This window comes from Pelophylax lessonae, assembly GCF_965119305.1.
Source record: "Pelophylax lessonae genome assembly, chromosome: 5".
In the NCBI taxonomy this organism is placed as follows: Eukaryota; Metazoa; Chordata; class Amphibia; order Anura; family Ranidae; genus Pelophylax; species Pelophylax lessonae.
The window spans coordinates 354,569,170-354,594,440 of record NC_138772.1 but is presented as its reverse complement, the minus strand read 5'-3'; the positions used below and the strand labels follow the sequence as shown (position 1 = coordinate 354,594,440).

The following is a 25,271-nucleotide window of genomic DNA, read 5'->3' as shown; positions in this document are numbered from 1 at the left end:
GGTGATCAAATACCACCAAAAGAAAGCTCTATTTGTGGGGAAAAAATGACATACATTTAATTTGGGTACAGCATAGCACGACTGGGAAATTGTCTGTTAAAGTAACGCAGTGCCGAATCGCAAAATATGGCCTAGTCAGGAATGGGGTAAAATCTTCCGGTCTTAAAGTGGTTAAAAAATACGCTCATTGAGAATTTTTTTGTCAAAGACATGTAGCTAAATACATTTTGGCCTAAATATATGACAAACATTGAATATATTGGATATTTTTTAGCTGTCAAAGTAGAAAAATAGTTATTTTTTCAAAATTGTCACTTTTTTTTATTAATATCACAAAAAATGAAAATTGCACAGGTGATCAAATACCACCAAAAGAAAGCTCTGTTTGTTGGAAAAAAAGGACATAAATTTAGTTTGGGTACGGCGTTGCATGACCGCGCAATTGTCAGTTAAAGTTGCACAGTGCCGAATCGCAAAAAGTGGCCTGGACGTAAGACAGCAAAATCCTCCGGTGGTAAAGTGGTTAATAACGGCTGTTGCTGTTTTCACAAATATAAACAATTCACCATAAATAATTGTAATCAATAAATACTTTAAAACTGTAAAAAAATCAGTTGGGCTCCCTTAAAATATCCCTCTGCCGACTGGCAAAGACCACCCTCAGCCTTCTGCTTAAATAGGGACCTTGGGAATTTCGGTAATGTTCTGGGGGGATAAGGTGACCTTAAATTACCTATCCTAGAGCAATCAGATGACCTTTTTTGACCTATCACAAACCCCTCATTGAAATAAATCAATGGGGGGGCTTGAAATTCCTACCGCCACCATCCCATGAGGGAAAGAGAAGCCTTAAAAAGGCTATCATCCCTCTCCTCTCTCCTTTTTTTTTTTTTTTTGCTTCCCCTGTGTGATGAGACACCTAGCTAACAGGTGGGAAGCCTCACTTTCATCATTCGCTGCGTGCGCTGCTAGTAATACGGAGTCATGTCAGAGCTTACAGAGTTTTAAAGAGGGCAGATTGTTGGTGCCCGCCTCTGTGACTCAAGTTGCCAATTTATTTACAGTGTCGCGAGGTGCAGTATCAAAGGTTATGATGGCATATACAGTTTCTGGAAAAACGTGGTCTAAAAGGCATATGCGCGTCAACATGGTCAACTGACCGAAAGAGACAAAAGGACATTGCGCAGGATTGTGATCCAGAATAATAATTGTCAATTCCCAGGGGAATTCAGGCCATCTTGAATGCCAAAGGCGGTCCAACACCATATTAGGTAACAATTTTGTTCTTTTACCTGGTGCTTCCATATTTTTGTCTAACCCCTATATATAGCCCGTAGCCGCTTGACTCTGAGTACATAATAGCACTCCTGTACTCTGGTAAATCTGCTAACAGAAGATGAGATAGCAGCTACTTTTGTGTCCTGGTTATCCTCCTCAGAAATTTACACTTATTGTAGAGGAGGTGAAATTGTGGTCCTTGTGTGATATTTTTTATTTTTTGCCTTTTGCTTGAAAACTGGGCCTGGGGTCAAGATGTGTGATGCCTGCATATCTGAAACGTGTGCATTTTTATTATGTGTTTAAAGCATTTGTTTTTCCTAAACAGAAAAAGACTTTGGCATGAAGGCACTTGGCATCTTCCCATGGTACGTACTGTGTTGATGCCCTTTTTTACAGGCTTCATTTTACAGCTTATTTATACTGTGCTGCATTTGTATTGTGCATTTTATGATGTGTTACATGTAAAATGTACAGTTGTGTCACTTATGGTGTTTGCACAACATAATGCTTGCTTGGGTCATGCCTGATAACTTTGGGGGAATGCCCTGTGAACGAGAGCTCTGCCTTTAAATGTTTTTGAGAGAAAAAAAGAAACCCCTATGGGTGATCAATGTGCATTTTCAAGGATTCCGAAGCCAAACTCAAGGCAACTAATAAAAAATGATCACTTGGCAGTGGGGTTGTGCCTACACTGCCAACATTAATTGATCATTTACAGTAGGTCTCGGAACTAAAAAAGAAAATTTACTTACATGATCCTTCTTCCCCTCCTGCAGCTAGATTGGTCCCCATAGATCTTTATCCCCCATGCTCTAGTAGTCTAGGATTTTTTTTATTCTGGTGTGAGGTTCCCCTTAAAATCCATACCAGACCCCAAGGGCCTGCTATAGACTGGGGGGGGGGGGCAGGCCGTTTTTTTTTTTTTTTTTATTATTATTTATTACGATTAGCTGTTCGTGGGGAAGCATGCTGTCTGCTGCTTAGTCATCTGTTGTTGAGGATGCGGTGGCTGGCTTCCCAGGCTGCTGCTAGCAGCAAGCATTGTCAAAAAACAGCCGGAGGGGGGGGTCCCCCCGGCTGTTTTTTGACAAATCCCAGTCCGCTTCTTAGCAACCAGCTCAAAGCCGTAAATTACTGCATTAAATAATGCAGTAATTACCGCTAAATTGAACAAATACTGCGTTCGATATTTACCGGTAAATTCTTAGTGAATCGAACTTTCAAAACTGATTTACTTCAGGCGGTATTTTACTGCATTTTATTTGCCTTTTTTAGCTCTTAGAAACTTAACCAAGCGCACTTTTTTTTTTGACCAATGTTAGTTTAAAATAAATTGATGTTACAACAAGTATACTTTATATGTATACTTTATTTAGTCATTTGTCCTGTTTAAATTAACACCAAAATTATGACTCTGGTACAATGCATTACAAAGTTTTTTACAGATTAAAGGTAATTTTTTTTGTTTTTTGTGCTTTTTTTCAAATTTGAAATGTGTTTATGTTAAATGTATAAAAATATTAAAGTGAGAGTAAACTTCCTTGTTTGATTTCTACCTATAGGTAAGCCTATAATAAGGCTTACTTATGGGTACAATAAATATCTCCTAAACCTGCACATGTGCTGTAAAGGATCAGCATGCCTGTGGCGTTCCTTCACAGCTCTGTGCCGTAAACAGTGATGTCAGTGGGAGTGATGTCATTGCGGCTCGGCCATTCATACCACTGAAGCCACCCGCAAACCCGGACGGAAGCTCCTACAACAGTGACAGTGTGCAGCTGGAGGGCTTTGAAAGTATAGCTGTCATAATGTGCTAGTATGCAGGACTAAGAGATAATGAGGCTTTAAACAGAGGAACCTGTTAAAAGAAAAAAAAAAAAGTCACATTGCTTTAACTGACATCACATACAGATCCAAATTCTTTCCTTTGGCCTACAGATGAATAAATTAGAATAGATACAGAAGTTAAAATGTTACCTTGTATCCTTCTAACAGTGTTGTTGATAAACAGGGTCAGACAAACTTTTTTTTGACAGTTATAGCTGTCAGACATACTCTTTGCACACAGCAACTCCGGTTTTGTTTTATCAGAGGCTGAAATTGCTGGGGTTTGGGGGGGGGGGGGGGGGTTCCTGGCAACAGAGCAGGACTGAACCTCTTACATATGTACTATGATTTTTTTTTTTTTTTTTGCATGTGTAGAACATCCAATGTCTTGAACTAGTTAACCGTTTGTGACAGATTCTTAAGTTTTTCTTACTGTGCAGAAATAGTTGCTGTGAATAAGGCCCCTTTCACACAGGCGGACCGTTCAGATCCGCCTGTCCTTTTTTTTTTGGCAGATCTGAACGGTCCCCCCATGCATTCCTATGGGGCATCAGATGGCAGCGGAGACATGTCTGCTGACATCCGACCCGATCCGTCAAATCTGGACGGATGGAAACCCTGTTTTCCATCCATCCAGCGGATGGGATCGGATGAGAACGGACCAACGGTCCGTTCCAATCCGATTTCCCCCATAGAGATGCATGGGGAACTGACAGCTGTGTCTCCGCACACAGCGCGGAGACACAGCTGTCCTCCTGCTGCTCAGCGGGGGATTGGCGGCTCGATCCCCCTCTGAGAAAATCGGAATCCGTTCCACGGACAGATAGTGTGAAAGGAGCCTAAATTGGAGGGTCTAGTTTATTATTAATCAGCTGATGCACTTTCTGCTCTAAAGAGGAAAGCTGCAGTGTCCAGATCACTTTAGAAGTATTTATCCTTTGGGGAGTATCTCACCAAAACTTAAATTTTCTATTGTCGCATCTTCGTGCAGTCTTCTGGGAAAATCTGTGAGCCAATCACACAAGCAGGAAATTACATTTGTGGAGGCATTCTGTACACCCAACAGTGTACAGAATGTCTCCAGGATGCCATATTGCATTTAATTTTACAGAAGATTACAGTGTCTGAAGACTGAAAAAGAAAAGTCATTTTTAATAACATTAAGTTACAACATGGCTTGTGTAGCAATTGTATTTGCTGTATTTTTTCTTTCTTTTGCTATAAGCTTTTAGTTTTGATATCATCTTTAAAGAAAAGTTAAAAATAAAAGCCCAGTGCTGGGTTTTTAACACTGCCAAGCCAGTCTTTTGTTTTTCCATGAGATGGATTTTATTGTTTTCTGCATATGTTTAGCTTACCTCAGTGCCTATTTTGTGTTTGCTTGTAGGAAACCAAGCCACCTGGTTTACTGGCATTGATGAAACAGCAGAAGGCAGAAAAGAAAGAAAATAATGTTCGTATTAAGACTCTAAATGTGATCCTGCATGATGCATTAACCGGCCTTATGAGTACATCAGAAGTCAGTGAGGAGGTTCATGAATTGTGTATTGAACTATCAAAGGTATTGTAAATGAATCTCATATTCCTGAATAATGTGTATCACTTTTCTTTTGATTTCCCACCCATTTGTAATCTTTGAATGAGTTGGCTTTTGTATCTTTTATGTTGTAGGTATCTGTATCTGCAGACTTTTCAGTCTGTCGAGCTTACTGGTTAAGCAGTGGCAGCAAAGACACTGATGCTGAAATTGACAAAGTACTTCAGACGTATGCTCCGCGCTTTAGGTATTTGCAATTTCCTTTTAAGTAGCCAGTTCGCTTGATAATAAAAAAATCTAATAATTCTAAAATGTAATCTAGCCACAATTTCTATGGTTATATTGTAGTTCCTACTAGTGGCATCCCCTATATGTTAGGAGTGTAGAAGAATGCTGAGGTATATAAATCCAGAACATGTAGGGTTTTTTACTTTAAAAATAAAAAACTGAGACAGTCCCTTAAGTCTGTGCCTACACATAAAATTACATCTGGACCTTTAAGGGTTAAGATTGTTTCTTGACCACTTCCATAACATGGAGGGTGATTGGTAGAATACTGTATTAGGCCCCGTTCACATTGCCGCGATCCGACTTGGGGGGGCGACCTCCAAGGTCGCGGTGTGAGCAGCGCGCCGCGACCTCGGAGCGGCCGCCACGGACTTCATAACATTGAAGTCTATGGTGGTTGCCTCCGGGTCGCCCCAAAGAAGCTCCGGACCCTTTTTCTAAGTCGGAGCGACTTGTGTCGCTCCTATTAGAACGGGTCTGCAGCTTCCCTATGGAAGGCGACCTACGGCGACCTGTGAGGCGACCAGGTCGTCTCACAGGTCGCCTTATTGTGAACGGGGACTTAAAGCTGAATTCTAGGTATTGTTTGTTTGTTTTTTTTTTGCACAGCTACGTTGGTTTAGCTTGAACCAGTGTAAGTGTATGTATTTCAAATCTGTGGAATCCCTGTGGAAGCACAGCATCCCTGTATATTCACCTTGCTACTACAGTGATCCTTGCTGTCTTCCAGGTCCTGCAGAGGTTGTGATGTCACCGCCCTGCCTCTTCACCTTGGCCAATCAAAGAATGCTTTGCATTAATTGAGAAAAATGCAAGGCTTTCCTGTGAATGGCACCTGTGCCGAGCAAGAAACCTCCTGTGGTTACTAAGCTATGGGGAAGCCACTTGGCACAGAATCCAGAAGACAGGGAGGATCACTGTAGTAGTGGCAACTGCTGCATTGATTGTCCTCTTAAAGAGGTTGTACACCGAGAAAAAAATTTTTTCTCTTCTTTACATCCTGAAAGAGAAACCCATAATGAGCTAGTATGCATCGCATACTAGCTCATTATGAAATACTTACCTTAGAACGAGCCCCCGCCGTGCCGTCCGCTTACCTGTATGACGGGCGACATGTATAGTCGCCCGTCTTCCGGGATCGCGGCATCCGGCCATCTGATTGGCCGGAGCCGCGGTGACGTCACTCCCGCGCGCGGGAGCCGACGGTCACGGCACGGGGCTCTGAAGGAACGGCACGATCTGCCGTTCCTTCAGAGCGCATGCGCCAGTGACGTCACTGGCTGCATTAAAGGTAAATATCTCCTAAACGGTGCATGTTTAGGAGATATTTACAGTACCTATAGGTAAGCCTTAATATAGGCTTACCTATAGGTACAACTTCCTGAGGAGGGTTTACTTCCTCTTTAAACAGGGACCTGCTAGTTGTGGAATATGTATATTTATGTTGGTCCAATCTGGACTAATGTAACTATGCAAAAAACCATACCTAGAATTCGGCTTTAAGTAAATTGGGAATACTTCCGATGCCCATAATAGGCGGACGGTGGAGGTAATTAGAAGACAAATGTTTTAAGTATGGATCTCGGTAATGTAGCCATTGCATTCATATCTTAAAGTTCAAAATGCTTATATTTTGCCTTCCCTTGTTCCCCCTTTGCCCCTCATTACTATGGTAATTACATTTTTTTCATTAAAACATTCAGTTTGCATTACACACATTATTTTAGACCCAGTCCAATGCTTCTTTATGCTATGCAGGCAGATTATGGCTTTGGGAAGGGCAAGCAGATGGCTGGCTGTTAGGAAAGAGTTCTGAAAATATCAAAATACCTTGACAGCTGGATGTCATTTGGAGAAGTGGGCGTTCTAGCAAGTAATACTAACGTGCTGCTGAGCTTCCACTATTGAAGTAACTAGAATCCAGTGAGTGAACGAGGGAGATGTTGCTGCATGTCCTTCATCCATAAAACGAGACCGGTTCTATCTTACTTGAAGCTCCACTGTGTGCATTGAAATTAGACTAAGCAATTTCAAAACAGACTTGCTTCAGTTCAGTATTAATTTTAGTAAAGTTAGTGGATGGATTGATCCTTGTGATTTTCTTGTGGACCAAGTGCCTTTCTACTCTCACAATTGTGTTCCTTTCAGACCCCCACTTGATAATGAAATATATAAAGTTTAAAATAGAGAGTGTTAAAAGTCTATGCTCTATGTTCTGCCTCTTATGACTGTACAAGGGGGAAGTGTACTCATAAGTCTGCTTACACCTTAAGCCAATCTGCAGGAATGATGTCATTCCCACTCCCCAATATACCAGAAAAAAAATCCTGTTTTATATTTATACTAACCTTTCTTGCAAAGCTGGTAAAGTTTTCTCCAAGTCTAAGTGACCTCACCCTTCTGTTTGAAGATCTTGCCACTCCAGCTACACCAGGAGGAAGAGTCTGCAGAGCTATGTCACATAGGCTAAACCTGCAGAACTAGTAGGGAAGTTTTGGAGAGGCAGGTTACTGTCCTGTCCCTGCCTAATTTTGAACCTGGGACCTTCCAGTTCTGTGCTGCGGTTCTGTCCGGTCTGCCACCAGAGGGTCTAAAGCCCCGTACACACGTAGCGATTGTCGGCCGAACGATCGGCCGTCTTTTGTCCGGTGCTGTCCTGTCGGTTGAAAAGTGCTAAAGACTGCACACTAATTTTGTCAGCCAACAACAGCCGACTGCAGAAGTGATGTCATGTGATTGTTAACTTTCCGTGTGTTTTTTCTTCTCTGAGCATGCCCAGTCTTGCTCATCTGCTGTTTGTCGGCCGAATTCTGTACTGACTGAGGAACAATCGGCCGTTCTGGTGTTGGCCAACAAAAATTTTAAAAGCCTGCTCACCAGATTCTGTTCGGCCGAAAAGTCGCAGTCGGTTGTCGGAAGCATCATACTAACAAGCCGACAATCGGCCGATCGGACGTTGGCCGAATATTTATGGACGACAATCGCTACCTGTGTATGGGGCTTAAGTCTCTGCAGCATGCACTCTGCTTGATGTACACAAATGCTCCTGCTACAACCCTTAGCATGCAGTTTTGTTTTCTTTTTTTTTTTTTTTTTGTGAATTTACAGAGCTGGGGACTGCTTGAAGATGTATAATAAAGTTGGAGAACTTGCTTCAGTTTAAAAATCAAAACCTGGACATTATCTTTAAGCAAGCCCCAGCATTAGGGCAGTTCAAGTAGCTATGCCAATCCAGTATACAGAAAACCTTTTTCCAGCGATATGTCTGCAGTGTATGTGTGCCAAAACTACAATAGTGCTGCTGTATACTGTGGCTGTGCATTCTGAAAACTCTCACATTGGCTCTTTACTGTCGACTTATGAAACCCTGAAGGCAATAACAAAACCACATATCCATATACACAATACAGTACTGTGCAAAAGTTTTAGGCAGGTGTGAAACATGCTGTAAATTAGAAATGCTTTCAGAATAAGAAGTGTTAATAGTTTATTAACACATATGAAAAGTAAGTGAACAAAAGAGTAATGCAAATCAAATTAATAATTGGTGTAACCACGCTTTGCATTCAAAACGGCATAAATTCCTCTAGATACACTTGCACACAGTTTTTTTAAAGGAACGCGGCTGGTCCAAACATTTTAAAGAACTAACTACGGGTTCTCCTGTGGATGTAGGCTGCCTCAAATCCTTCTGTCTCTTCATGTAATCCCAGACAGACTCTATGTTGAGATCAGGGCTCTGTGGGGACCAAATCATCACTTCCGTGTTCTTCTTTTCACTGACGATAATTCTTAATGACAGTGGCTGTATGTTTTGGGGTCGTTGTCCTGCTGCAAAATAAATTTGGGGCCAATCACCCTCCCTGAAGGTATGTTATGATGGATAAGTGTCTGGCTGTATTTGACAGCATTGAGGACACCATTGATCCTGATCAAATCTCCAACTCCATTTGCAGAAATGTAGCCCCAAACTTGCAAGGAACCTCCTCCATGCTTCACTGTGGCCTGCAGACACTCATTATTACAACATTCTGCTCTTCACGAACAAACTGCCTCCTGCTACAGCCAAATATTTAAAATTTTGACTCCTCTGTCCAGAGCACCTGCTGCCAACCTACACCCTGGTTGCTTTGTTTTCATGCATAGTACATGGAAACAAGGCTAAGTGACTCAACTATGCACTATGCATTCTTAATTTACACCAGCCTAAAACTTTTGCACAGATATATATATATATATCTATATATACATATATATATTAATATTTAAAGTGAGTGTTTGTGGATTTACTAATTCATTATAACTTTTTTTTTTTTTTTTGGTAATTGGTATGAGAAAAGGACATACATATTGCGTTTGGAGCAGAGAGTTGTACACTTCACTGTGGCTTTAAAGGATAAGTTCACCAAAAAAAAAAAGAAAACACCTATTTTGCATTTTTTTTTCAGCAGATCATGGGTGTAATGCCACAATCAGCAGATCATGGGTGTAATGCCCCGGTCCTGCAGACTGTGTAGATGTCTGGTCATACCTCTGATATCGGCAGGCAGTTACACTCTGATAGGAAGCTCAATAACCTATCTAGAGGGTTCAACATTGCTCTGGTAGTTCATTGAGAACTACAAGCCGACAGCCACAAAGAACACTGTGAATGGATGACATGGCCGGGTGGGTGGAGCTGGTGCATTTGTAACATGTTACAAAAGATGAAATTATTCTTTAAGTTTAGTTGTTTTGGTTTTTAATACATTGTAATTACATATGTTTTTCTTCAAGGCATCTCATGATAAGCCATCATGTTCTTGGCAATGTTCCACCAGTTGTGTTTGTGAGAGATAAAGAAGATGCCAAGAGACAAGAGGTATGTAAAATAAACCACGTCACATAAAGTGGTGTTCCAGCTGGGGGAAAAAGAAAATAAAAAGTCAGCAGCTATAAATACTGTAGCTGCTGACTTTTAATATATAGACACTTACCTGTCCAGGAATCCCTGAGATGTCAGCACCCCAGCTGATTTTCGCCATTTGTTCTAAAGGAAACTGGCAGTGAAGCCTTTTGGCTTCACAGCTGGTTCCCTACTGTGCTGCTCATTCTAATTGGCTCGGTGACGGGGAAAGGAGGAGGAGGGGGGCCGGTGCTGCAGCGATGTCTCCCAGAAGTGGGGAAGGGTACCTGTCAAAAACAAGTACCCGTTCCCCCCTCCCCTCCGAAAGGTGCCAAATGTGGCATCGGAGATGGAAGCAGATGAGCGGAAGATCCACTTTTGGGTGGAACTCCGCTTTTAAGCGGAACTATACTCGACTCCACTCTATTCGAGATTATGTCACTCCTCCAGATTCCGAAGTTGTACAATAAATTGCGCATACACAGCTCAGTGTACTGTGCAAACAGGCAGGTATGAATACTTTAATGCAGAAGAGACATAATATGTCTCTTCTGAATAAAAAAGCCTGCTGTATAACAAAGCCTTTTCTTTGAAGTTCCACTCTAAAGATGATTTTTAGGCAGATATAAAAGTTAAGAATGAATGCAGCTCTGTATTAATACTGCAATAAATTAATTCAATTATGTCTGTCTTTTGATTGGTTGCGGGAAATCCTACTCTCTGAAAAACAATACTGCAATTTTTTTTACAAGCAAGTTGCCACCAGAGAGAGTTGAGGGCAAATCATCTGATAATGACACATTTTCTGGTGATAGCTAAGATGGGAATTCATTTTTAGGTGATTTTTCTCTCATTTCCTGGTGTGTCTCAAAGATAGGAAGTGATAGGAAAGCTCCCCTCTGGGACACAAACAGCAGAAAAAAACCTGATGGGTTTTAACTTTTCAACCCTAGCTAAGACTAAATAAAAAAACATTTAAAAAAATATTTGGCTATGCATACACTTTACAGAAAAAAAAAGTAAAATAAAATATATTCACTACTTTACACATACAGCCTGTGCTACTCTACAATGTGTTTATGATGGACATTAACTAATTATATATATATAAATACTTTGTAGGTTGAGGATCTATTGGCAATTTTACAATCTGAAGAGGATAAAGTCTCATCGGTCAAAATTGATGTATCCAGGTATCTATTATATATGTTACTGCGATTTTTGTCTTTTAGACCATTGTTTGTTGAAAGATTTTCTTTTTCCCTACCTTACACGAGGGCAGATGAAAGAGAGAATGTTGTGTAAACTTAATTTGGTTCACGTACAAAATGCTCTTTTGAAGTGGGGACCAGTTTAAAGTCAAAGAGATCAAAAGGCTGCGGCTGCTCTCTAAACTGAAAGCTCAGAAACCCTTGGGCGGCCATGACTGTGGCAGTGCAGTAGAATGTAGGTGAGGGGTAAGAGGGTTATCCCTGCTATATGCATGTCTTTTCTTGGATTTGAAGCTAGGAAATTGTGGTGCTTGTCCTTGGGTATGACTTTTAGCTTTCAAACACTGGACCAGCAGGTTTGATTTAGGACTCCTGTAAGATTCAAGCCTCTGACATAAACATACTAGAGGTTCTTTGCTGAGAAGAGAATACAAAGTCTAATTAATAACCTTCCAAATTTTGTGTGCAACCTGTTTTTTAAATTTGTTCAGGCCAAATCTCACTAGACAAATATTCTACTGGTGTTTTCCTAGCTTTAATTTTACTTAACCCCTTCACGCCGACAGAATGCAGATATAAGGTATTGTACCAGGGTGATGCCTGCAGCTGGAGGCATCACCCCGATACGCATGTATGAAAGTTCTCTCACGCTATCACTAGGGCGTAGTCAGTTGGCCGACTGCTGCATGCACCGCTCAGCAAATCCGTAGCCGAAAGAGGTCAAATAATACGGTATTGGTGCTGCGCTGTCGAATGACAACTAAATAATCAAAAGGTGGTTGAACAAGCAATTTTATACGTGACAAATCTGCATATGACAAAAAAATGTGTGCACAGATAAATCTAAATGAAAAACTCAAATGACATACATAAAAGTACACTAAGTGGGTGCAAGTGATGAAAGCAATATTGGGGTGGTAAATGACAGTGAAATTAATAAACCATAAGTCAAATCTCCAATCACTCATACAAAACCATATCAATTCATCTAGTGATCAATAAGTGTCCATCGCTTAAAACCTCAAAAAAATGTCTATAAATAAATGGTGAAGAAAATTGTCGACTCTGGATTCAAATCCGTGTGAAATCCCAACACCATGCAAAGAATAAAGAAAGTGATTGGTGTCTCGGTTATCCAATATAGTGACACTCTGTGTGTGCTACTCTCTTTACTGTTCATTGTTTTTAAAGTGAGTGTTTTTAGCTGTTTTTTAATAAAACTTGGAAAACATTATCACACTATGTGGAGCTTTCCTTTTTTATACATCATCCATATTGAGGGGATATCCAGACCCACCTACCAGACCATCAAAGACCAGATATTACTTCAGAGGGTTGTCAGTTGAGGCCATTTTAGGATGCCCCCCTGGAGGCACCTGGAAATACAACACCATTCAGCCCAAATACATCTATCTATGCTGTAGCACACACAGAGGTATCACTTTATTGGATAACCGAGACACCAGTCACTTTCTTTATTCGGCCTTGATTGGGTCTCCAATGTAAAAACCCAGAAGCGATGTCATGACATCACTTCCATTTACTGTAGCCTTAAAGGCGCCAGATTTAAAAAAGAAATGACAGCATTCAAAACAGCCAAACATGGCGTTTTGAATGCTTTTTAGTGCAGAGGAGGGATATGGGGTCTTTTAGACCCCAGATCCCTCCAAAAGAGTACTTGTCACTGCCTATTACTGTCACAAGGGATGTTTACATTCCTTGTGACAGCAATAAAATTGAACATTGGGTGGGGTAAAATTGAATAAATTTGCAATAAAATTGAACACTTTTTTTTTTTTTTAAAGGGACAGTGTAAAAATAAATCAAATAAAAAAAAAAAAAATTAGTGCCCCGTGCTCACGCACAGAAGCGAACGCTTACGTAAGTCGTGCCCGCATATGTAAACGAAGTTGAAACCACACATATAAGGTATCACCGGGATTGTTAGTGCGAGCAATATTTCTAGCACAAGACCTCCTCTGTAACTCCAAACCGGTAACCGTTAAAATTTTTAATGCATCGCCTATGGAGATGTTACCCTTTCACAAGTGTGCCCAATTTTTAAGCATGACATGTTAGGTATCTATTTACTCTGCGTAACATCATCTTTCACAATAAATTGGGCTAACTTTACTGTGTTTTTTTTTCTTTAAAGAGGTTGTGAAACCCATAAAAAAAATTTATTTTTTTTTTCAACCTGAAAGAGAAACACATAATGAGCTAGTATGCATCGCACACTAGCTCATTATGAAATACCTTAGAACGAGCCCCCGCCGTGCCGCCCGCTTAGCTGTATGACGGGCGACATGTTTAGTCGCCCGTCTTCCGGGATCGCGGCATACGGCCATCTGATTGGCCGGAGCTGCGGTGACGTCGCAGACGCGCGCGGGAGCCGACGGTCACGGCACAGGACTCTGAAGTAACAGCACCAGCGGCCGTTCCTTCAGAGCGCATGCGCCAGTGATGTCACTGGCTGCATGTAAGGTAAATATCTCCTAAACGGTACATGTTTAGGAGATATTTACAGTACCTATAGGTAAGCCTTAGCCTTATCATAGGCTTACCTATAGGTAAAAGTTGCAGAGGAGGGTTTACTTCCTCTTTAATTCATGAAAGTGTGTGTATTCCAAAAAAATTGCATTTGAAAGACCGCTGCGCAAATACCGTGTGACATAAAATATTGCAACAAACACCATTTCCATTGCCACAATCACCATTTCCATAGGATCTCTGCTAAATATATGTGTGTATATATATATATATATATATATATCTAAATAATGTTTGGGGGTTCTAAGTAATTTTCTAGCATAAAATACTGATTTTAACTTGTAAGCAACAAATGTCAGAAAAAGGCTTAAGCTCCAAGGGGTTAAAGGGGTTGTAAAGTATGTGTATATTTCTTCTCATCTTCTGCGGTCCCCTATTGGCACTGTTGACCTCTCCTCTTCTTGGAAGCACCTTCCTATTGTGGCATTCCTGCGGATTCGATCCTGAAATATGGCTCGGCCCTGCCCCATGTCCCCCCCCCCCCCCCCCCCCCTCCCTTTCTCCCTCTTCATTCGATGTGACTGACCGCAGGAGGAGCCAGTGGCTTCCACTGCCTCAGCAAAGACTGTGAGAGCAGGGGAGCCGCTACAGACAGGCACAGCGCTGAATCTGTTAAGGGGGCGATACTAATACCTAAACATTTTTTACCTTAACGCATGGAATGCATTAAGATAAAAAATGTTTATTGATTAGTGTTGAGGCTCTAGCTTCATACTAAATATTTGTCTAAAACAATGACCATTCAATATAAAAAAGAGTGCTAGAATCAATGATGCTATACAAAACTGTTCAAAAAACAAAAATGTGACATTTACAGTATCTCACAAAAGTGAGTACACCCCTCACATTTTTGTAAATATTTTATTATATCTTCATGTGACAACACTGAAGAAATGGCACTTTGCTGCAATGTAAAGTAGTGAGTGTACAGCTTGTATAACAGTGTCAATTTGCTGTCCCCTCAAAATAACTCAACACACAGCCATTATTGCCTAAACCACTGGCAACAAAAGTGAGTACACCCCCTAAGTGGAAATGTCCAAATTAGCCACCCCCCCAGTGTCATGTGACTCGTTAGTGTTACAAAGTCTCAGGTGTTAATGGGGAGCAGGTGTGTTAAATTTGGTGTTATCACTCTCTCTCTTTCATACTGGTCACTGGAAGTTCAACAGGGCACCTCATGGCAAAGAACTCTGAGGATCCGAAAAAAGTATTGTTGCTCTACATAAAGGTGGCCTAGGCTATAGGAAGATTGCCAAGACCCTGAAACAGCTGCAGCACAGTGGCAGAGACCATGCAGCAGTTTAACAGGACAGGTTCCACTCAGAACAGACCTTGCTATGGTCGACCAGAAAAGTTGAGTGCACGTGCTCAGTGTCATATCCAGAGGTTGTCTTTTTGAAATAGACAAATGCTGCAGAGGTTGAAGGGGTGGGGAGTCAGCCTGTCTGTGCTCAGACCATACGCCGCACACTGCATCAAATTGGCCTGCATGGCTGTCATCCCAGAAGGAAGCCTCTTCTAAAGATGATGCGCAAGAAAGCCCGCAAACAATTTTTCTGAAGACAAACAGACTAAGGACATGGATTACTGGAACCACGTCCTGTGATCTGATGAGACCAAGATAAACTTATTTGGTTCAGATGGTGTCAAACGTATGTGGCAGCAACCAGGTGAGGAGTACAAAGACAAGTGTGTCTTGCCAACAGTCAAGCATGGTGGTGGGAGTGTCATTGTCTTGGACTGCATGAGTGCTGCCAGCACTGGGGAGCTACAGCTCAATGAGGGAATCATGAATGCCAACATGTACTGTGACATACTAAAGCAGATAATTATCCCCTCTCTTTGGAGACTGGGCCACAGGCTAGTATTCCAACATAACGACACCAAACACACCTCCAAGATGACCACTGCCTTGCTAAAGAAGCTGAGGGTAAAGGGGATGGACTGGCTAAGCATTTCTCCAGACCTAAACCCTATTGAGCATCTGTGGGGCATCCTCAAATGGAAGGTGGAGGAGCGCACGGTCTCTAGCATCTACTAGCTCCGTTATGTTATCATGGAGGAGTGGAAGAGGACTCCAGTGGCAACCTTTGAAGCTCTGGTGTTCTATGCCCAAGAGGGTTAAGGCAGTGCTGGAAAATAATGCTGACTACACATAATTTTGACACTTGGGGCCCAATGTGGACATTTCTCTATCGCTCATTGACAGACGTAGTCTTCTTGATTCTCAAGAGCTGGGTTATGTTGTCTCCGCAGGAGTAGGACTAGGCAGAATGACAAAACGTTCTGGCTCCACCTTAGGGGCAGTCCCTGAGGGTATATCCTCCCTCTCTCTGCTACAGGGAATCAGTTTTTTTCTGTCTAGTCAGGAGTAAGGACCTAAGTTCCTTGCTGGGATCTTTTGGTCCTGGCAAGACTTTTTTTCTTTAAGAAAAAGACATTTTTTAGGTAGTTTTCTCCAGTGTTTTTTTCCTGTGAGATCTTCAAGCAAAAATGCCGGACTGGGCGACACTTGTGGTCACCCCAGCCGGCCTACGAGCGCGCGCAGACCATGGCATTGCGCTTGGTCGGCCGCGACATATTCAAGTAAGTATGCGGGGCCGGGCGACGGGCTGGATGTTGAGATCCAGTGGTCACCCCGGTTTCTGCCTACGAGCGCGTGCAGACCAGTGCGCTAGGTCAGCCGCGACGGAGTCCCAGTAAAGGGACTGACTTTGCGAGTTAAAAGTCTCGCTTGGACGCCAGGTACCAGAGAGTCGAGGCGTCCACAAACCCCCACCCCGGTGGAGAGGGTATTGTGAAGAGAGGGTGCCTGTCGGTTCGGTATGGTGAGTAAACGTTCCCTTTTTTCCTCATTATGAGGCAGTATATTATGGGCCCCTCCATATATGGTCAGTATATATCTGATACTTACAAGTCCCCCTTGTAATACAGCATGTGTTTGTGGGAAGTGGACTTGGTTCAAGAGCTAACACTCTACCCAGCAGACTGTAACATTACAGCAGACATAGGAGGTATAATCCTACCTTATGTGCAGTGTATCTCTGTAGATCCATATGTCATCTCTTAGCAGAGTGCAGGTGGATGTGCTGGGAAGACGATATCGGCGGTCCGCCGCCATTTTGCCGTAGACCGAATGCATGTATGTCCTCAGGTCACGCCGGCCGCCATGTTTTTGGAGTCTTATGTCTCTTCTATGGGGGCGGCCATGTTTTGTGAGCCCAGCTACCTCGTGGAGGGCTGGGAACGCCGGAAGGCGTACACAGGGGGCGGAGCCACGCCTTCTGCCCGGGAAAAAGCAAACAGCTCCTTCCAGTCTGTGTAAGACAGACGCTGACTGCAGTTTGTTGGAAACTGCACTGCATCGGTTGGTGAGCCTTGGGGGTCCCTCTCTCTCTCTCTGGGATCGAGAAGCAGGTACTCTGAGGGGCGCTATTGCGCTAGGGGGAGACACACACAAAAAAAAAAAAAAAAAGAAAAAGTTTTTTTGTTTTGCTGGCAAAGGTGTCCTGTATTAACATGGACCCTGCCACTCATGTATCTCCTCCGGATCCCCTCGAGGGGTCTGCGGGATCCTCCAGCACCCCATTGACAATTAAATCTTTGTCAGCTATTATGGAAACTTTTGTGTCCCGGGTGGAAGTGGCTTGTCAGGGACAGGGCGCAAGAAAGCGACCCCCGCCTAACCCCTTATTATCTGAAACCTCGGATTCAGACTCTGAGCCTATTTCTGCAGTTGCAGGTACTTCATCTGGTATTGGTGTCTCGGGTCCTGTCTCTTCAGACAGTGAGGAGGATGTTTCGGCATCCGCCATAGCCCGAGAGGAAGCGTTGGTAAACGCACTCATTGTATCTGTTCAAGAGACTTTAAGGTTACAGGGTATTCCATCAGAAATAGCTGAAACTGAGATCCCTTTTGGGACTAAAAAGCGCATCAAAGTGGCGAAGGTTTTTCCATTGCCCAAATGTTTTGGCAATCCAATCGAAGAAGAATGGCGTCTGCCAAAACGCACTTTTAATATTTCTAAACGCATTGACAGGCGTTATCCGTTTGAGGAAACCCTTATTAAGAAATGGACAGAACCACCTGTGGTGGATTCACCTATTGCTAGATTGAATAAAGCCACGGTTATTCCTTTAGAAGACGCTCCGTCTTTTAAAGATCCAGTGGATCGCAAGATAGAAGCTATGTCTCGCACCATGTTTTCCTTGATTGGATCAGCTTTCAGACCAATAATTGCTATTGGTCTGGTTTCGCAGGCTGTAACTGAATGGACCAAGTGGTTACGCCGGGACTTAGAAGAAGTCCCTCAGGCGATATCAGATTTGTTGGAACAAATGATACAGGGGTTACAGTTTGTATGTGATGCGGCGTTAGACGCCACTCCATTAATGGCGCGAGCATCAGTCTCAGCAGTGGTTCTCAGGCGTACACTGTGGCTAAAAGGTTGGTTAGCCGACCAAGGTTCCAAAAAAGCATTGGCTAATATCCCCTTTTCAGGAGAGCGTCTATTTGGAGCCAACTTAGATGAGATCATTAAGGATCTCACCGGTGGAAAAAGCACCTTTTTACCGCAAAATTTTAAAGGTAGAGGAACTCGTCAAAGACGAGGGCCTTCTTTTTCTGCTCACAAGAGGTTTTTTCGTCCAGCGGGTGAAAAAACTAAGTCCTCCAAAGCTCCTGCAGGAGGCGTCAGGGGTCGTTGGTCGGGCAAGCAAAAGCCCGCCCCCTCCAGACCTGAAGATAAACCATCCAAAGCCTGAAGGTGCGCCCCCACCCATAACTGGGGTGGGGGGACGTCTTCGCCGGTTCCCGGATCCATGGCTTTCCAGAATCCCGGACAAATGGGTTTGCGAAGTCATAAGGTCAGGGTACAAGATCGAGTTTCGATCTCTCCCACCGGCGCGATTCTTCCCTTCCAATATCCGACTATCCGCAGATCGTTTAGAAGATCTGCGGAGAGCAGTCACAGATTTACTACAACAAGGAGTGGTAGTCCACGTTCCTTGGACAGAACGGTTTCAAGGGTTTTATTCAAACCTGTTTACAATACCCAGGAAAGAGGGCAAAGTGCGTCCAATTCTGGACTTAAGAGCACTCAATTCTTTCGTCAACATAAGAAGATTCAGAATGGAGTCCATTCGCACGGTAGCAGCCTTCCTGCATCCAGGGGATGTCCTAGCGTCCATAGACATCAAGGACGCCTATCTTCACATTCCCATTTTCGCAGGACATCAGCGTTTTCTACGCTTTTCCGTAGAGGAGAACCACTATCAGTTTGTGGCGTTACCTTTCGGTCTCGCCACGGCTCCGCGGGTCTTCACAAAGGTGTTGGCCCCAATGTTGGCACTTCTGCGCCAAAGAGGTATATCAATTCTAGGTTACCTAGACGATCTTCTGCTTCATGCAGAGTCTCCTCAGACCTTGCTACAAAACATAGAAATTACTAGGAATTCGGGTGGCTGGTGAACCAGCAAAAGTCATTTCTGGTTCCCACCCAGAGGCTCGAATATCTGGGTCTAATTCTAGACACAGTCAGGACAAGAGTTTTTCTTCCGGTAGGGAAACTCCGAAAGATTCAATCTGCAGTCCAGTTGTTACTGTCCAACAGCTGGTCTTCCCTTCGGACTTGCATGAGGGTTCTGGGGTTGATGGTGGCTTCGTTCGAAGCAGTCCCATTTGCCCAGTCCCATACCCGAATTCTTCAGCAAGAGATTCTTCTCAGATGGAATCGGAATCCGGAATCCCTGGACAATCAGATCCGATTGAGCAAACAGACCAGAGAGTCTCTGGTTTGGTGGCTTCGGTCTCCGATGCTCAGCCAGGGAAAGTCATTTCTGCCAATATTTTGGACGACAGTGACCACGGATGCCAGTCTATCCGGATGGGGAGGAATTCTCGGTCAGTTATCTGTCCAGGGACTTTGGTCCCCGGAAGAATCCAGGTTACCGATAAATGTATTGGAACTGAGAGCGATCAGACTGTCTGATTCACTGGACCGAGCAGCTCCAGGGCAGCTCGGTTCGGATCCAGTCGGACAATGCCACGGCCGTGGCTTATGTCAATCACCAGGGGGGCACCAAGAGTGCCCGAGCGGCCAAAGAAGTGGCTTGCATTCTTCGCTGGGCGGAACGATTTGTTCCAGCAATCTCTGCGGTGTTCATTCCGGGGGTGGAGAATTGGCAGGCAGATTATCTCAGCCGTCAGACCCTGGATCAGGGGGAATGGTCCCTCCATCCAGACGTTTTCCACCAGTTGTGCCTACGGTGGGGCACCCCGGATGTGGATCTGTTGGCATCACGATTCAACAGGAAAGTTCAGAGATTCGTGGCTCGCTCCCGCGATCCTCTAGCAGAAACCGCAGACGCACTGATCGCCCCGTGGGGGCAATACCAGCTAATGTATGCCTTCCCTCCTCTCGCGTTACTGCCAAGACTTAGAATTAGAATAGAGGAGGAAGGAATCCCAGTAATCCTGGTAGCTCCGGACTGGCCTCGTCGAGCTTGGTACGCCGACATGGTCAGACTGGTGGCGGACGTCCCGTGGAGACTTCCTCTCAGGGAGGATCTACTGTCTCAGGGACCGATCTTCCATCCTGCTTTACGATCGCTGGCTTTAACGGCCTGGCTATTGAGACCCAGGTGCTGAAGGACAAAGGTTTGTCAGCTTCAGTTATTCCTACTCTAGTTGAAGCAAGGAAAGCGACTTCCAGAAAGATTTATCATCGCACATGGAAGTCCTACATTGCATGGTGTGAACCTTTGGGGTTCCGTCCTCGGTCTTATTCGATTAGTCGAATATTGGCTTTTCTGCAACAAGGGGTTGAGCAGAAACTGGCCTTGAGTACTATCAAGGGTCAGGTCTCAGCATTAGCCATCTTCTTTCAGAAGCCTTTGGCTACTCATTCCTTGGTGCGGACTTTCATCCAGGGGGTGCGACATCTGGCTCCGCCAGTGCACGCGCCGTTACCCCCCTGGGATCTTAATTTAGTGTTGTCGGTTCTTCAGAAACCTCCCTTTGAAGATATTAGGGAGATTCCTCTACCCACGTTGTCCCAGAAGGTGGCCTTCTTGGTGGCTATTACTTCTGCACGCAGGGTGTCAGAACTGGCCGCATTATCTTGTCGTTCACCATATCTGGTGGTTCATAGAGATAAGGTGGTTCTTCGTCCGAATCCATCCTTCCTACCAAAAGTGGTTTCAGAATTTCATCTAAATGAAGAAATTGTATTACCTTCCCTGTGTCCTAAGCCCAGTCATCCTCGGGAGTTTGCGATCAGGGTATACTTGAAAACGACAGACTCGTTTCGCAAGACGGATTCACTTTTTGTGATCCCAGATGGACCCAAAAAGGGGTTGCCTGCATCTGCCGCGACCATTTCCAGATGGATCAGACAGACGGTAGTACAGGCTTATTCTATTAAGGGTCGGGAGCCCCCGTTCCCTGTTAAGGCGCACTCCACTCGGGCACTTAGTGCGTCATGGGCCTTTCGCCATCAGGCGTCAGTGGTCCAGGTGTGCAAGGCGGCTACCTGGTCGTCGGTGCATACCTTTACTAAACATTATAAAGTTGATGTAATGGCATCATCTGATGCCTCGTTTGGCCGCAAGGTTTTGCAGGCCGCAATTTGAGGAGACCAGTGGTCTACCTCGAGGGTTTTTTCCGTTGGAAAATTGTTCTTTAGTCTCATTCTTTGTTTATAATGAGCCTTTAAAACTTCTAGTTTGGCACCGGTTGGGCCTTCTAGATTGGATTTGATTTTGTCAATCCCACCCCTCATTTGTGGCACTGCTTCTGGATGTCCCAGCTCTTGAGAATCAAGAAGACTACGTCTGTCAATGAGCGATAGAGAAAAATGGATTTTTGTAAGAACTTACCGTAAAATCCTTTTCTCTTAAGCTCATTGACAGACGTAGTACCCGCCCCTCTATCATTGAGTTGGGTTGGGTTAAATTCTCTGTACTGCTTTAAACAGAACTGATTCCCTGTAGCAGAGAGAGGGAGGATATACCCTCAGGGACTGCCCCTAAGGTGGAGCCAGAACGTTTTGTCATTCTGCCTAGTCCTACTCCTGCGGAGACAACATAACCCAGCTCTTGAGAATCAAGAAGACTACGTCTGTCAATGAGCTTAAGAGAAAAGGATTTTACGGTAAGTTCTTACAAAAATCCATTTTTTCACATAGGCCTGTACTCACTTTTGTTGCCAGTGGTTTAAACATTAATGGCTGTGTGTTGAGTTATTTTGAGGGGACAGCAAATTTACACTGTTAAACAAGCTGTACACACTACTTTACATTGTAGCAAAGTGTAATTTCTTCAGTGTTGTCACGTAAAAAAGGTAGAATACAATATTTACAAAAATGTGAGGGGTGTACTCACTTTTGTGAGATACTGTATGTGTATTAAAAGTCCATGCAGAAAATAATAACAATGGAATCTTCTATTCCGCTTCTTTTTCCACCATTTGTGAATCAGAGATGCATGGTTTTCATATATATCTGTGCTCCACTTTTATACTGTGCTCCACCACCTATTGTAAGAGGGGCCACTTAACCCAGAACAAAAACAATACCGGGGTGATCACGCAATACGTTTATTAAAAAGGGTTATTAAAATGAAAGCCGATACACTCACGTTTTTATGTGGTCTAAAGCGGCACCCACTGTATAGAGCCTGTTTAAAACTTTTGTCGTCTCTCTGAGCCAGCGTGCGGTCCACCTGAGTCGGACGTGACATCGGAGAGAAACCGGGAACTACCGCCACCTCATAAGACCTCAATGCATTTCACTGTGAAGAGCTGTTTGTTTTCATTTTTGAACTAGCACTAAGCTACATGTAGAATGCTTATATAAAGAAAATGGATAGGCATTTCTGCACAGCCAAGTTTTACAGGTATGAACAGATGGGTTCACAAATTCAAAATCTGTGCATCTGTAGCTGTCAAACTTGGCTGTCTAGGTGAGTTTTTATAGTCAGTGCCTATTCATTCACTTGCATACAGCTCGGCACTAGTACAAAAAGCAAAACAAACGTCTTTTCACGCTTTACGGGGCTGAGCATCCATGTGAGAGATCTCTTAAACACAAAATAATTTACACTAGGTTGATCTCTTTTACAATGTGATAAATAACATACATAGGCAATAGGTTACCAATTAGTATAACCAATAATAATAATATTCATGCAATCTTAAGGTGCTTTGAAAAAAGTGCTATATGGTGTAAGACACCCCAATATTACCACCTTAACTGGTAAAGGGGTAGTATAAAGTGCCAACAAAAACCAGTCCTAAATCTATACAGCTTGCAAAGTCCAGTAAAGGATCTAGTAAAAAAGTCTATATGTCACATGCAGTGACCACAGGCAAACATAGGTTGAAATAGGTGACAACACTCGGGTGACAACACTCTGGTGATTGATAGATGAAGAGTAACCCCGTGGTGGGTGGTAAGGTGCTGGGATATCCCTCCGGTTTACCCGTATGGTATCGAGGCTTGGATCGCAAGCTCTCTGATACACATCTACGCTCGATTTTACCTGCTCAATGTGAGTACCTCTGTACATTATATTGCTAAATAAATTACCTTACGGCATCACACTATGTCCATCATTTACTTTCTGGCATAAAACATCGGGAGTGGAATCGAGGGACACCTCGGAGCATACCTAGATCAGGAAAGAACACAGGGGACCAAACCAGGAGCTATCCATACTAGGACCAGCCAGGCCTTCGGCACACGCCCCCCATCTAGGCATAGGAGGATATCGCTGGGTTGCGAGACCCATTTAAACACCCGCTCTATACCCCTGTGTGGGGTGGGTGTTTCTGGTAAGTGTGCCTTTCCACTGGAGGGATATCCCAGCACCTTACCACCCACCACGGGGTTACTCTTCATCTATCAATCACCAGAGTGTTGTCACCCGAGTGTTGTCACCTATTTCAACCCATGTTTGCCTGTGGTCACTGCATGTGACATATAGACTTTTTTACTAGATCCTTTACTGGACTTTGCAAGCTGTATAGATTTAGGACTGGTTTTTGTTGGCACTTTATACTAACCCTTTACCAGTTAAGGTGGTAATATTGGGGTGTCTTACACAATATAGCACTTTTTTCAAAGCACCTTAAGATTGCATGAATATTATTATTATTATTATTATTGGTTATACTAATTGGTAACCTATTGCCTATGTATGTTATTTATCACATATAATTTCTTGCACCAGTCACTTTCAATATTCTTGAAGGCACTTTAATACATTGCACTTGCGTATTTGCACCCATTTGATGTTTAGGATTATATTTCTGTATTGGTGTATTTATATTGTATCATTGCACATATTTATGTCAGCACATAAGCACTTTACACATTTTTAATCATTAGAGTCTTCACCATATTTATATCTAAATCCATATAGGCAGCGCCACTATCCCTACTTTTTCTTACATTCATTGTATAGTCTCCGGACTATCATTCAGGGAGGCTGCAGCCTACCTTTAGATATATATATATCTGTATATATATATATATATGTTCACTCATCCATATAGTCCGTGGCGCGGAAGTCTTATCTTTCTTTGATCTCTTTTACAAAACTCAAATTTTCTTTTAAATCTTTAAATCAAATCTATTTGTGTTAAAGGGGAACGCAGTCTAAAATGATTGCCTTTTATTCATTTTTATGTGGGAGTAAAAGTGGAATAAATCCCCTTTCGGATACGTGAAAATGGAGATTCTGCTTTTTTAATTGGAACAGCAGCTGGGTGTAACTGGGAATTCTTGCAGAAAGACAAAGAACAGAATGTGATCCAATTTTTTAGAAACCATGTAAAAATTAAGTATCACTTTTGGGTAGAGCTGCCTTTTAAATTGCATGTGCTATAATATTTTTAAAGAATATTTGTTTTGTTTAAGGAAACTTGATACAGAATCCCTTAAAGAAGCTTCTGCGTTACAGCTACCCAGTATCTTTGGTATTGATCATGCAGAACTTAACCAACAAATTTTTGCTTACAAGAAAAAAACGAAAGCCACGGTAATTGGAGCTGACAGCGATGAACATTCGCAGCGACAGCAAGAACAACTTGCTGCGATTAGGAAACAGAATTTTCAGAGGAAAAAAATGAAAAGGCAAAAGGGGTCTGCTTATGACAGCCCACAGAATTATCAGTTGCTCAGTGCAATGGACTCTGAGGAACAAGAGGAGATGGACTTTGAACTACATGAAGACCTAGTAAATTTACTTGAAGAGGAACCAAATAGTGACATCTCTCAAAAATAAGCATTTATTGTGGTTATATTTGTCAGATACACCCTTTTTCTTTTCTTTTTTTCTTTTTTTTTTTTTTTACTGCCATTATAACTTAGACACTGCAGCATTGGAATTGTGTCCTGAAATATTTTTATTTTTACAAACCTTTCAATGTGGCGTAAAAAAGTCTGTAGATTTTTAATGTTAATACTGCTAAATAAATGTTATATCATTGATTTGCTTATTCTATTTTTTTTTCTTTGAAGGTTTGTGGTACCTGTAAACTTTAATTTAAGATGACCCAGGACGATACATGTTGGCTTTTTTTTTTAAATTTACCAGTTGCATAAAACCTTGTTTTTTTTTGTAAACTTGCTCATCATATCTTTTTCTACCATGGCAGTGATAGGTAGCTAGGTCATACAATTGGAAT

The 25,271-nt window shown here is 42.8% G+C and overlaps 1 protein-coding gene across 1 annotated transcript in view; it reads left to right on the top strand.

Annotated features, from left to right (window-relative positions):
* Nucleotides 1-24,869, top strand: part of RBFA (ribosome binding factor A) — a 40,189-nt gene extending 15,320 nt beyond the window's left edge. The window contains exons 2-7 of the mRNA XM_082259135.1: nt 1,607-1,646; nt 4,496-4,669; nt 4,780-4,892; nt 9,710-9,794; nt 10,941-11,011; nt 24,502-24,869. Of these exons, the coding sequence (XP_082115261.1) occupies nt 1,607-1,646; nt 4,496-4,669; nt 4,780-4,892; nt 9,710-9,794; nt 10,941-11,011; nt 24,502-24,868 (850 nt within the window). The 3' untranslated portion in view covers nt 24,869. The remainder of the gene's footprint in view (nt 1-1,606; nt 1,647-4,495; nt 4,670-4,779; nt 4,893-9,709; nt 9,795-10,940; nt 11,012-24,501) is intronic.
* Nucleotides 24,870-25,271: the final 402 nt, after the last annotated feature.